Below are 14,786 nucleotides of genomic sequence, written 5' to 3' on the forward strand. Positions count from 1 at the left end.
TCTAGAGCAAGGGTTTTCAACTGATTATGAACCAGGGACCACCACCCTGACTGAGAATCAACCTGGGGACCACCACCCTGACTGAGAATCAACCTGGGGACCACTACCCTGACTGAGAATTAACCTGGGGACCATTGTTGTGTTGGGAGGGGGGATATGGGCGTGGTGTGGGGGAAAGAAATTAACCTTCCATATTAAACTCATGTTGCTGTTCATTGATTGATTGATTGATTGATTGAAAATGTTATTAACAGTTTGCAGAATGACAGTACATTTCAAGCACAAACTCAATACAAAGGCTGTTAACTGTGAGTGGACGACCCAATTAAGCATTACACTTGTTTACAACAGGGTCCACCATGTTCAATTCATCAAAACATTTAGAGACGTACAAATAGACACTTCTATATAGACAAAGAACAGAACAGGAATTCATCATAATGGAGGTAAAAAGGGAAAAGAAACATATACAGTGAGGGGAAAAAGGGGGGGCGGTGGGGGGGGATTCAGATTTTACGGGGCCAGTTTCGAATTGCAGCCATCCGTAGGTGCCCTTTGAGAGCGGTTTTGAAGGAGTCAAGGGATTCGCATGTCTTAATGACTGTTGGTAGGGCGTTCCACATTTTGGTGGCATAGGAGCGAAAATAATTTAGTCCCTTGTTTGTGCCGAATCTGGGTTGTACATGGTTCGTTGCACTCCCTCTGGTGTTGTGGGTGTGGACTTCGTTAACATTAAGGAAGTATCTAGGTACATGGGTACCTTGTAACTTACTCTATGAGTAAGCAGACACTTGCGATTGATTATGGGCACATTTCCTTATAATGGTGACTCTCCCTTGAGATTCTAACTCACCTTTCTGTGGAAGTTCTTGACATCCGACTTCCCAGTAACTGACAACATCGACGCGTCATAGTTTGTCACCAGATCATTTACTGCATTGTTTCTTAACTTGTGGTCAAATGCAATAAATCTTCACTTTCCTACATTACTAAATGCATGGTCAGGGACCACATGCAACACCTTCACGGACCACCAGTGGTCCACGGACCACCTGTTGAAAACCCATGCCCATTCAACGAAACGGGTCTTTCAGATTTCTCGGACTCCATCCTGATTGGCTAAGATTGGCTTCCAAAGTTCGCAGGAGTGCTCAGTTTCAAACAAAATGCTGCAAATCATGAACACATTGTGTGATTTCCGTGAAATTGTGCACGCACATTCCCACTAGGCAGAGGAAGAAATGCCACATGAACATTTTCAACTCAGCCTCATGGTGGCGCTATAACTGGCTGAAAAGTGTTTTTACCTCTAACTGCACGGCTCTGTGGATAACTTTGTATGCCAACTCCCTAGAGGCCAAGGAAAAACCTTTTCCTGGAATTTTTCACATCTGCTCTTTATAGCGCCACCAGGAGGCCGACATATGTAAAACACATTTTCTAATATTACTCCTTCAGATTTTATCCAACTTTCACGCAAATCGGTACACATGCTCTCCATAGTCATGTGATCAAGACGGGTTTGTTTGATTTCTCATAATCCACCCTCATTGGCTACGATTGGCTTCTAAACTTTTCATGCCACTTGACCGTTTTCAAATCAGCCTCATGGTGGCGCTACAACAGGCCAAGCCGCGACACACACACACACACACACACACACACACACACACACACACACACACACACACACACACACACACACACACACACACACACACACACACACACACAGACCTGTGCCCAGAAGGGCACTTTTTGTAGTTTCAACTTGATATGGGAAAAATGATGAGGTAGTGAAACATTTTAATTGAAAACATATGAGTGTTTCTGACGGGCCAAGATTTGATCATCAAATTAGTCAGGACATAATTTAGTAATGAATAATAATTTGGCACCCCAGATTGATTTTACTACAATTTCATAATGTTAGGAGTATGGTTAGGCAAGTAAATAGGGTTAAGCTTAGCGCAAGGAGATACAGAATGAATGTAAGTCAATCCAACATCCCTAAAAGTTCACATAATAACCAATGTGTGTATTTGCCTTACACCATAGCTTTGGGTTAAATAACAAAGTGTGACATTATGCACATGTTGTTGACATCAACTGATTGTGTTTTGTGTTTGCTTTGAGGTGCAAAAAATGAGTATAAGAAATAATTCTGTAATAGCTGTGATTACAGTGAGCTGTGAGTTGCTACAGACCTTTTGACCAAGCTTGTCTGAGATTAATGTAGGCAAATACCTCTCAGTTCACCGCTGCATTACTCACACTCCTCCATCTCTCCATACCAGTGAAGGAAAATGACTGATGACAGCAGAAGGGAGTAACGTTATAGATTAAAACACAGCCAAGGAAATCGAGGCTGCTTGTGTTGAACCCCCCCCTCCCTTCACAGATGGGTGATCCTAGTTATTTGGCTGACGCATACCATGGTTTCGTCATACAGGGAAACACTTGGGAAAGGACAATAGCATGCCTGTCTACTTTATGGTGATAACTCTATGGTGAGGGAGCACACTGACTGTGCGGACACCTAGTTCCCAGAGGTTTTTGCCAGCTAGTGGACACCTAACATCCTGGAGAATGGAAAAATCTGTCACAGAGCTCACTTTATTTTACACAAATAACATGGCACAGATGAGTTCACCAGCTTGGTGCTTCATAGTTTCCCTTTGTGAGGAAGGACATATTTCCCATTGACTCACTAGTTTCTGACAATGGTCACAAAGTCTGTTTTGGGTCTGTGCCTCTGCTGTTTGCGTGGAAGTATTTGAAGGACCTTTGTTCATTGTCAAAAACAACGCAATAACTGTTTGAGTATTAGTCAAACAGACCCTTATCACTTTCTTAACAAAAAATAAATGGTACAGGGCAGGCTAGATTCTGGGTTTGTTTGTTTTTAGGAGATATTATGTTAGGATAACACATCCATGTTGTGTCGTCTCAGTTCAGAATCTAAATATTTCTGTATACGATCAGTCTGATCGATTGACAAACTAACCAACCAATCACTCATTCGAATTAGTTTTAGGGCACCGAAGTCTGATGTCAATATCGGTAGAGGGCGCTAAGTCCACAGGTTCATGTACTTTTTTTTGCATTGTAATCCCCATATGGGAATTTTAGATCGCCTCATATAAGTGTCAAATAAACTATCATACAAAATAAATCATCCAGGCCGTTTCACTCAAATGGATATGAAGAATCAACTGACTGAGAGAAAACACTAATGTTATACTGCTGCTGAATGAGTTAAATATTCACTAGAAACAGACTGTATCAAATATGACTCACTGACAATATCGCAGAGACAGTTTGGACCACAATTCTTATATGAGACGATTTTAAGATGACCCCATGTTATTCTCCATAGAGAAAAACATCCATGAACCAGGGGATGAGCGAATGACGTCAGGACTTCGGTGCTCTATTGGGAATCAAATTAAATGGCTTTACTAAGACATTTCCACAGTCTCATGCATTGAGGGAACCACCCCAGAGGGAGCTTTCCCAATACCTAATACCTCCCTTCACAAATGAAGCAGTGTCTGCTTGTGATCCTGTTTTGCTGGTATAATTTATACATCGTGATTGTAGTGAACCTCGATATCAGATATCATGCCGGAGGCATTTCATCACATACGTACTCTCTCTCTCTCTCTCTCTCTCTCTCTCTCTCTCTCTCTCTCTCTCTCTCTCTGCAAAAATGAGCCACCCCAGAGGGAGCTTTCCCAAAAGCCCCTTTGCAACGAATACTGTATGTGGTCTGTGCCAAGGCTATTGCATTGGGAAACAAGTGCTGAGGATTACTGGTCATCCCATCAGATTTTATGAGGTTGCATTCCAGGTAGATGGAATCACCAAATCACAGAAGAATCCCTCCCCATTTAGTCTCTATATTTACAGCTCTGATCACTGCCAAGACAATAATTCTGTATCCATCTAATAACACTGTCTGCCCCCCAAATGTTTTGTTCAGGAAATGACACATTTCAGGAAATTACATTGTCTAACAAATAGTATGTTCAGGAAATAATGTCTAGCCAATAACACTTTTTATTTGTATTTCTCTTTTTTATCTGATCATATCGAATTCACTGTATCCGAGTGTGGACATGTCTGACTCTAATTATTTAAAGTTGCACATTCATTCTGAAGTTGTATTCTCTGTACCTGATTGCTTTGTTTGGATCTATAGCTTTATCTCAAGATGCTTTGTATTATAGTACAGTATGGAACCCTAGACTCAAGACTCAAGACCCTATCACTCGATTACCCAAAGAATAACTAAGGGGAAGGTATGCTGAGTGTCTTTGGACACAATGTTGCATCTGATAAATTATCCAGACAAAATCCAGCTTATTATATTTCTGGGGTTGTGTTCTACACTTGGTTTTAAATGACCAAAACAGTGTACTATGTTCATATGATCTTACTACAGTAAGTGGCAAAATCTGTATTTGATAGATTCAGTCAGCACAACACAGAAGCTAAGTCCCTGCTGGGTGTGTTTGGTTTACCTCCCTGGGTATGGTTTGTTAGCTCTGGGTGGAGTCCCTTCCTAGTGCCACTTTTGTGGCTGTGACATTATCTCTCTCTCTCTCTCTCTCTCTCTCTCTCTCTCTCTCTCTGTCTGTCTGTCTGTCTGTCTGTCTGTCTGTCTGTCTGTCTGTCTGTCTGTCTGTCTGTCTGTCTGTCTGTCTGTCTGTCTGTCTGTCTGTCTGTCTGTCTGTCTGTCTGTCTGTGTGTGTGTGTGTGTGTGTGTGTGTGTGTGTGTGTGTGTGTGTCTCGCTCATACATAATTTCAATGCATTTTATTAATAATTAGAGCAACTGGAATGGTAGGACTTTTTCCCCTGATGAAATTACAATACAACACCTGATTGTCTCTCATTTCACTAATTGATGGACCAACCTTACTTGAATCCATCACAGTACATACAAATAGGTATGATGTACTGTACAATAACATCCTTTCAACACTCAATATTTATCCGACATCCGTTTATTTATCTGTATTCTGTGTTTTCCCTGGCAGGTTCCTCGGTTCTGCCAAGATCGCGTTGGGAGCCCTTGCATCAGGTCAAGTGAGATCACTGCCAAAAAACGTGGATTTGGTCAATGAAAGTGGTCAAAGTATTGGAGTAAGTTAAATCAATGTGTTGCTAATGTCTAACTTGTTTTCCTGCATCTTAATCCTACGATAAATACAATACATGTCACATGGTAGCATTGGTAATCGAGCAAATTACTTTCTTTCCAGTCTACAATCGACCTCGTGATTGGTTATGATCCTCCTGCCAATGCCGGGTCAAACCCAAATGATCCAAACGGAGGCGATGCCACAGTGGATGCTGGTAGGTTTGAAAGGTTGAGAAGGAAACAGCAGCTTTCAGCGAAGGTTTAATAGTTTCATCAGAGTAGCTCATGTTATGAATTCCATGGTTTGTAAATTGCTAATTGTCCATCTCCCTGGTCAGATCAGATAGATACAATATTTTGCATTTGAAGATAGTGTGCGGGAGGGTTTTCTTTTTCAGAATTTAGAATGATAAAATAAGTGATGGGGCTAAACAAATATTTAAAAGTATTGTAGACAACTAAACTTCCAGAAAAGTGGTTACAAACCACTGAATTCTGATATATTAGGAAAACAAAAATGGAAAACCTTCACAAAGTCAAAGTCATACGATGAGTCACACACGTTACCGCAGTGAAATTTGTTCTCCACATTTGACCCATCTCTTGGAGCGGTGAGCTGCAGCTTGCGCCGCGTTCGGGAATCATTAGTTGATTTGACCCCCAATCCAACCCATTGATGCTGAGTGCCAAGCAGGGAGGCATTGTGTCCCATTTTTACAGTCTTTGGTATGACCCGGGCGGGGATCAAACCCCCGATCTCCCAGTTTCAGGGCAGACACTCTAACCACAAGGTCACTGTCTGGTCAAGTTATGTTTTCATTCATAGTATAGGTTCAGTTTTGAAATGGAACTCTCCATTTATTGTTAGCATATTACTATTCTAAGATATGAATATCTCTGGTTTTATAACTCCTTAGCTGGTGGTGGTGATGAGGGTGGTGAGAACTTGGCAGATGGGGGTCCGGGAGGCACAGCAGGGGCTCCCTCCACCCCTGGTCAGCCTCCTAACTTCAACCAGCGGTTGGCAAGGAGGTCAAGGAGTCACCACACACTGGCTAACAAGCCTCAGGACTTCCAGGTGAGTTTGTTAAATGAATGCTACAGTGCTACTAGGGCATGGCAATTAACCGGAAATATTTCAAAACCGATATTTAGAACCAATAATGGACAGAAACCGAATAACTGAGAAACAAGGTTTTTTTCTTCTTATGTTTTTACTTTTATATCAACGAATGGACACGAAAAAACCCCCAGATTTTTTACTAAATCAAGTAGTCCACTTAACCGTGTATTATAATTTGCTGTACAATGGTGGCATACAAAAATTGCCAACATGGCTCATCTACAAGCTATTTTTTATCGTTCATTAATCATAATCGTGGCAAAGATTTTAAATAATTGTGTTTGTAATTGATTTAAAATCACATGGCCCACCACTACCTTTTTCTACTCTTGTTTCAAGTGTGGGATTCTCATACACATTTCAGTTAGCCTTAACTAGCCTTTATGAACTAGCCTTGTAATTAACTGATTAATTAGCCTTTATTAACTAGCCTTTGAAAGGTGCTATATAAATAAAGCTTTATTATTATTATTCATACTATGTCAGATCCGTGTCCGGATCATTGAGGCTCGCCAGTTGTCGGGCAACAACGTCAAGCCGGTGGTGAAGGTGAACGTATGTGGGGAAACCCACAGGACAAGGATCAAGACAGGAAACAGTCCGTTCTTTGATGAGGTACACTCACTTCACTGTGAGCCATGCAGGACTGTTCAATTTAGAATGAGTTCCTTCCATTGTAATTAGAAGTATGTTGAGAAAACATATCTGCAAAAGCAGAAGGCTCCAGATTAGATGAAAGTCTTTTGGTGCAGGGCAAAAATACAATAGAAATAGCCAGCACACACACACACAATACATGTCCTTTTCATGTCCTTTAACACTAAGTTGTTTGTCCATATGAGAGGTAAATAAACTATGTGATAAGGACATGTATTGTGTGCTGGCTATTTCCTCACTTCTATTTATTATTTATTTATGTGACAAGGTTTAAGCCCAGTTGTGCTGTTTACAGCATTTACATTGCTAATCTAATCTAAATGTTATCTTTTTTATCAGATGTTCTTTTACAACGTGCACATGCTACCATCAGATCTGTTTGAAAAATACATCAGCTTTCGAGTAAGTAAAGTTAATTCTTAGAATTCTATTCTATTCTATTCTATTCTAATACCTCCCTTCACAAATGAAGCAGTGTCTGCTTGTGATCCTGTTTTGCTGGTATAATTCATACATCGTGATTGTAGTGAACCTCGGTATCAGATATCATGCCGGAGGCATTTCATCACATACGTACTCTCTCTCTCTCTCTCTCTCTCTCTCTGCAAAAATGAGCAGAGGTGTAAATAATTGTTCATCAATGAAGGAGTGCTTTCAAGCAGGAAAGTCCGTTGTTGGTTCATAGTTTGCTAAATAAATGCATTTATAATGGAACTTGATATTTTATTATTTTTTATAAAGAATGGGTCAACTTTCAGTTCACTGGTCCTTTTACCAGAACACAACAGTTCAGATTACCAGTAAAAGGTGGAAGTCATAATGTAGGCTTCAATTGATAGATATTATTTACGCCTTTATCCAGGGTCCAGCTTAACCAGGCTTGCCTAGTCTTTGTATGCCTTTTTGAAGTTGCAAGGAAAAAAAGACCAATGTTATTTCACATGAAATATTTATTTGTTTCATTTTTAAAAGCATAATGAATTCCCATATTACAACTTCATGTACTTGAATCATCTCATACACAACCCATAGGGCCTCTCACTCTCAGCCTACATGACATACAAGTATGCCATGGTGCCGGTGGTCAATTGTCATGTTCCCTCTCCACAGGTGTACAACTCCTATTCTCTAAGAGCGGACAGTCTTATGGGGGAGTACAAGGTAACATACTCTTGTCTAGGTATCTCTACTTGTCTTGTCTAGGTCTCTCATAACGCTGCACTCCTCACAGTTATATGCTACCATTGTGACATAAAGTGAATGTCTTCATAATTATTAATATGAATAACCTTGTCTCTAACAGGTGGATGTTGGTTACATCTATGATGAACCCGGTAAGCTACAGTCATCACACAGCTCCACAAACTGCATTTGCATGCACAGTGTCATTTACATTTGGTCAATGGAGGTTTTGTTTTCTGTGTGTGCGTGTGTGGACGTTTTGATTTGCACTTGTGTGTTTGTGGACGCATGTGTTGCGTGCGTGTGTGCGTGCGTGCGTGCGTGCGTGTGTGCATGTGCGTGCGTGTGTGTGTGTGCGCGCGCGCGTGTGTGTGAAACTGCACAAGTATGCGCTTGCACTACTCCTTTGTACATTGCCAGTTTGCATGTTACAGTATATTTTTTCTATTTATTATTGTATTCCCTCTCTGTGCATGCATGTGTGTTCATGTCATCATGTGTCGTGTGTGTGTTGCGTTTGTGCGTGCGTGCGTGCGTGCATGCGTGTGCATGCACACAATGATGTTTAGGTAAGTGTCATGTGCTTACATTTTTAGCATTTACATGTGTTTGTGTGTGCTGTGTGTTTTCCATTGCAGCCCATTGTATCATGAGAAAATGGCTGTTGCTGAATGACCCAGATGACTCCAGCCAGGGAGCCAAGGGTTACCTCAAAGTCAGCATGTTCGTGGTGGGAACAGGGGACGAGCCCCCAGTAAGGATAACCTCACTCTGACTACTGATCCTACAATACCTCTAGCAAACATGTGGATATGGTCAATTCTCATAGGAATAAATTGAATGCTGTATGCCTTGCTATATTTTTCTCTCACAGGCAGAGAAAAGGGGGCCTAATGATGACCATGATGATATAGAGAGTAACCTCCTCCTGCCAGCAGGCCTAACTCTGCGATGGGTCACCCTGTCACTCAAGGTCTTCAGGGCAGAGGACATTCCCCAGAGTAAGACCAGTTTATCACAATGAGAATTGCTGTGCATATAAACAGAATCGAGTTGAGTGAGTTCTGTTTATTTTAATAGTGAACTACTTGCTTTGGAATGCACATCTATCTTGATATATATCTTGTATATCTAAACTTCACTCATAAACACTTCCTGTTGATGGCACATTAAGTGATTAGCATTCCTAGGGCAGGTTTATAAAGACGGTTCAATAGAGGCCTTTATCTTACCACATTATGTTTCTGTAATATTTACAAATCAAATCTGTAGTGCGTAAAACAACCATTGTGAATGTACCCCTTTTATTTGAACCAGACCAGATTAGATAAGCTCTCTGGCATACCACACAACAAGAACAAATTGAAACACAAATCAAACGCAGGAATTGGGGCTGCTTAGGCACACCTTATAGAAACCACCCTCCTACACGACCAGACAGGCCTTAATTAACCTGGAACCCATAGGGGAAAAGAAAGCCAGGAAAACCTAGTAACAGCTGGAGAAGAAGGTCTGTTGAGGCACAACTCAAGGAATAAAGAATTATCTTAGAAGCACAACACTGAACCAGCTAGAGAAAGTTAATGAATGACCTATGTTTCCCAAAGGGCAAAAGGGTTTAAGCTAAGCAATATTTAGATATGATGTTTAGTTAGATTACTAATGGCAATGGAGCTGTGTCCGCAACATACAAAACAATGCACGATGCCTAGTGCCTTCAGACTAGTTTATACTCCCATCGCACAACTGTGTGTCACATGTTATTTTGGTAAGCGAGATCGTCAAACTACAGAGTATAAGTTATTTTGCTTGTACATTAGATCTGTTCTTTTTTTTTTGCCAGTGACACCATCATACTACTACTGAGTATAGATTAGTTAGCTTGTAGATGTATTATTTTAGGCCAGTGACACTATTATGCTTGGCTGTGATGGATAAAACAAATCATCTGATTTATTCTGTGCATAACTGCCGGAACCACATCTCTGTGAGTGTCCCAAGATCCAACCTCTTTGGACTACAATTGTAGCAGCTCTCAGTGAAATATTCCATATCAATGTCCTCGCATGCCCTTTGCTCTGTATTTTAGACCAGACCACATTCATTCCAAAGCAATGTTTTATTTAATGTTTAATCTCTGTAATGATGTGATGATGCTAGCTTTTTGACCCCCACATTGTTTTTATGTTGTCTTAATGTCTCATGATCTCATGACATATCTCATGTTGAGGCTTGTGATTGCAGAAAACAGTCAAGATAAACATTGCTTGTGTTTCTGTTTCCATCTTGTTAATCACCCGTTTCAGTGGACGATGCATTCATCCAGTCTGTGAAAGAAATCTTTGGAAAGGATGGGAACAAGAAGAACCTGGTGGATCCCTTCCTGGAGGCTTGCTTTGCTGGCAAAAAGGTTTCTTTTTTCCTTTTAGTTTTTTAAACTTTCATATTCCAGGAACAATTTTCAATTAAGAACATTGGATGGTTATATGTAGTTAGTAGCATTACATTAACCCCCCCCCCCCCCCCCCCCCCTGTGTCTAGCTTTGTACGCCAGTCATTGAGAAGAATGCCAACCCTGAATGGAACCAGCTTCTGAACCTCCAAGTCAAGGTAACTGATCACAGGACGCCCCACTGTGTTCCGAATTGCTGAAATAAATGTCTCATGATTCAACAAATAGAATTCCTGTCAAATCCAATTTTGCATTTATTATGTCTTTATTATTGTCTTCTGCTCTAGTTCCCCTCCATGTGTGAGCGCATCAAACTGACTGTCTTTGACTGGTAAGTGAAACATACTGACCGTTTTAGTTTTACAACACTGGGAGTCTTCATCACTCAGTTCTGTTTTGAGAGTGCTGTTTTCTGCAGCTGTAGCGGAGTTATTTGAGGGTTGGCTCAGTACAATAGATGACTGGAAATATTTCCCTCAGTTCACTGGAGTGGTCACTGTGTATTTGTGTGTGTGTGTGTGTGTGTGTGTGTGTGTGTGTGTGTGTGTGTGTGTGTGTGTCATGCACCCATGTCCCACTAACAACCACATGAGAGTATTGCTATTGCCTATGACTCAAAGATGAAACTGGCCACTCCCTTCCCCTCCTAGCGTGGTGCTGGGATCCTGTTGGCACAGGCATGGCATAAACAAACTTCAGTTTTATATGTGCAATACATTGATAATAAATTACTTATAATGTACATACTATTTATTGTCTCCACCAGGCCGAAGGCATGGGGAGAGAGTATGTTTTGCACTCCGTCCATGTGTGTGTGTGTGTGTGTGTGTGTGTGTGTGTGTGTGTGTGTGAGTGCATCCGTCCGTCTGTTACCAGCTAATCTCCGGCACTGTTAACGGTGCCGGAGATTAGCTGGTCACAGACGGACGGACGGACGGACGGACGGACGGACGGACGGACAGACGGACGGAGTGCAAAACATACTCTCTCCCCATGCCTTCGGCCTGGTGGAGACAATTATTAGTTAAGGTCAGTGTGACCTAACCTGACTCCGCCAGATGGGGCAGCGTGACCTGGCAATACACACAATTAGGTCAGAGCAGTGTGGCCTTTCTAACACCGACTTTTGTAAAACAATTTTTTTTATATTACTCTGTCCAAAAATCCCGCAAATCGTTACACAGTATCTCTATAGTCATGTGTTCAAGACGGATCTGTCTGATAGGCTATTTCATATTCCAACCTAATTGGCTAACATTGGCTTTCAAAGTTTGCAGGATTGGCCCGTTTTGAACAAAAAGCCTGAAATCATGAACGCAGCGTGCAATTTACGTGAAATCTTTCACAGTCTTTCCTACTATGCTGAGGAATATATCCCACCCTTTTCACATTGGTCTGTTATAGCGCCACCAACAGGTGGATTTTTGCAAAACACATTATTAGAACAAAATGCCTCAAATAATCCAATTGCCATCCAAGGCGTAAGAAGAAATGGCACCCTTTTCACATTGGCCTATTATAGCAATATTAACAAAGGAAAACAAACAGCATTCTCTGCCATTACTCCCTCAACCGGACAAGAAAACTCATTTCTCCATGATCCTTTCGGAGGAAGAAACCTTGGGAAGGATCTCAAGAGTGCACCCTATTCCAGTGTGGACAGGCCTGCAATAGGTGCTGAGTGGGAAATACTGAAATACAACACAAATAACAAAACTGTAACAAGTATCCATGCTGGCAAAATGACAGCACTATAGAGCGTCGCAGTCCCGCCTCCTACCCTGGACCAGGAAATGAAACCCAATGCATTTTCCTCATAGACATTTATTAAAGTATTTATTTAAAGACGGTTACGCCGCGGACAAAGCCAACTCGAGTCGTGACAACTCATGACAACACAAACAATATTTTGGACCAAACAAATAATTAGAAAGAAGAAAAAAACGGCAGGTTACAACACTTTTTTTGTTGTTTTTCTTCTTTGTAATTGTTTGTTTGGTCCAAAATATTGTTTGTGTTGTCATGAGTTGTCACGACTCGAGTTGGCTTTGTCCGCGGCGTAACCGTCTTTAAATAAATACTTTAAGAAATGTCTATGGGAAAAATGCATTGGGTTTCATTTCCTGGTCCAGGGTAGGAGGCGGGACTGCGACGCTCTATAGTCACTGTCAGGCAGTCAGTGCATTAATACATGCACTGTAAATGTATACAGTATGTGTATACCGGTACATTATGGCTACATACATAAGTTTCGGTCGCACTGACCATCATCAGGAATCAGGTGTGATGAAGGTCAGTGCAACCTTTCATGCGTTGGCTGTTTACTCCTACACACTTCTACTAGTAGGCGTGCAAAAGGAATTGTTTGACTAAAAAGTGCAGTGAGAAATATAACATTAAGAGAGGTTGTTCCAGAGTCGAGGAGCCCTAATGGCAAAGGCACAGTTACCCTTTTCTTTTGCATAAAGAGCGTAATTACTCACATCCAGGAAGGCTGAAGGGAAACGAGTTCAAGGGAAAGGTTAGGAAAACTGGGTGTTCCACAGAAGGTGATGAAAAAACCCACAGACCCTGCATCTAATTTCAGCACTGTTGGTTATGTAGAGAATGGTACAGTGAGTGGCCAACACACAATGTCAGGTCATTGTTGTCTACAGTACAGGCCTATTAGTTGAACATGCTGTAGGGTCACATCGGTAAAAATACTAAAGATTGTGTTGTATAATTGCAGGGATCGTCTGACAAAGAATGATGCTATTGGCACCACGTACCTGAACTTGGCCAAGATTGCTTCTACTGGTGGAGAAGTAGAAGGTATGCATTTTAAGACATTTTCTGAAAAATATAATTGTAACAGAAATTATAATGCTAATGTAACTACAGTATCTCAATACAGTTTATGTCAAATACTGCAATAAAATATAAGCTGCTCTATTTACATATAAGACATTCTGGGTGAAAGGATTAATTGTGTATATTTGTATTTCTATATTATTCAAAGTTGTGAAACTAATTTCACTTGCTCACAAATGGTACTTGAATTGTCCTTTTTCTCCTGGTAAAGAGGAACCTGCAGGAAATGAGGATCCATCATATGAAGGTTGAACTTTAGCTCTTTATTGCTCTGTGTAGCACGTGCATGTACATGTACACGTGCATGTTGTGTGTTACAAAATGTGTAAGCCTACCGCATGTGAGCATTGCCTATAAGTACTTTGCGCTGCATTCATGTCATGAAAGGTGCTATGTAATAAAGTGTATTAATGCTACTGTCTGCTCTGTTTTGACGTTAGCCTTAGTGTTCCCACTAACTGTTGCATCCGCCACTTGCTTAGTACCCATTCTATCATTTGCATCCGCCATTCTTGCCTCTGTCCATCCCTCACGACATTGTAACTAGGGATGCATGATTCATCGGTTATTATATTGGTGTCAGCAATATCATCCTTAAAAACACAATTTTGTTATCGAACCGATAACAAAACGTATAAGATAAGATATCAGCTAAAATTGTATATACGTTTGAATGCTTTTTGTGATGATGAAGGCTGCAGATCTGATCTGTGTTTTCTGGATAACATTTCAAAAGCATTCTTTGAACTAATATGTGCATCAGTAGGCCTACTAAATCATGTAATAAGAATGTTTTTTAGGCCTGCATCTTCACCCAGAATCACAGTTACTGTATAACACGTGTAAGGTAAACCCTACTGGAAACTTGTTGCAATACCAGTATCGGTAATAGTTGATTTGACTATGCAATTAATCGGATATCGCCCAAAATATCAATATCGTGCATCCCTAATCATAACCCTCCCCAACCGGCATGCACCGTGCTGTAAATCTGCTTTGCTTAGCGTTGTTCTCATACTTTGTTCTCTGCTTTCATCTCTTGATCTACAGTTAGCACAGGGGAGTCTGAGGTGGGTTTCCTGCCTGCATTTGGTCCCTGCTACATCAACCTGTATGGCAGTCCCAGAGAGTTCTCTGGCCTGCCAGACCCTTATGAGAATCTTAACTACGGCCAGGTAAATGGATCCAATGTATTGTATTGCTTCTGTGAAGGTAGATTGAAAATTACGTAAAGAACTGTATCTTTGAAGCCTCTGCTTTGTCATACTGTATGGCAAAGTGATTTATTAGGTGACCTAGTAAGGTCATCTGACATGTTTGGCCAGCTAATGTCAACCGCATTGTTTTTTTTCTGGCCGACTCAGTTCATGT

The 14,786-nt window shown here is 41.0% G+C and overlaps 1 protein-coding gene across 1 annotated transcript in view; it reads left to right on the forward strand.

Moving 5' to 3' along the window:
- The window catches only part of LOC306914741 (myoferlin-like), a 47,166-nt gene that overhangs the window by 5,401 nt on the left and 26,979 nt on the right, over positions 1-14,786 (forward strand). Inside the window, exons 4-18 of the mRNA XM_079491924.1 lie at positions 5,045-5,150; positions 5,270-5,363; positions 6,066-6,226; positions 6,758-6,886; positions 7,268-7,330; positions 8,039-8,089; positions 8,232-8,262; positions 8,749-8,864; positions 8,985-9,111; positions 10,417-10,520; positions 10,652-10,720; positions 10,850-10,893; positions 13,294-13,376; positions 13,627-13,662; positions 14,466-14,590. Of these exons, the coding sequence (XP_079348050.1) occupies positions 5,045-5,150; positions 5,270-5,363; positions 6,066-6,226; positions 6,758-6,886; positions 7,268-7,330; positions 8,039-8,089; positions 8,232-8,262; positions 8,749-8,864; positions 8,985-9,111; positions 10,417-10,520; positions 10,652-10,720; positions 10,850-10,893; positions 13,294-13,376; positions 13,627-13,662; positions 14,466-14,590 (1,339 nt within the window). The remainder of the gene's footprint in view (positions 1-5,044; positions 5,151-5,269; positions 5,364-6,065; positions 6,227-6,757; positions 6,887-7,267; positions 7,331-8,038; positions 8,090-8,231; positions 8,263-8,748; positions 8,865-8,984; positions 9,112-10,416; positions 10,521-10,651; positions 10,721-10,849; positions 10,894-13,293; positions 13,377-13,626; positions 13,663-14,465; positions 14,591-14,786) is intronic.

This window comes from Electrona antarctica (genome assembly GCF_951216825.1).
Source record: "Electrona antarctica genome assembly, chromosome: 22".
In the NCBI taxonomy this organism is placed as follows: Eukaryota; Metazoa; Chordata; class Actinopteri; order Myctophiformes; family Myctophidae; genus Electrona; species Electrona antarctica.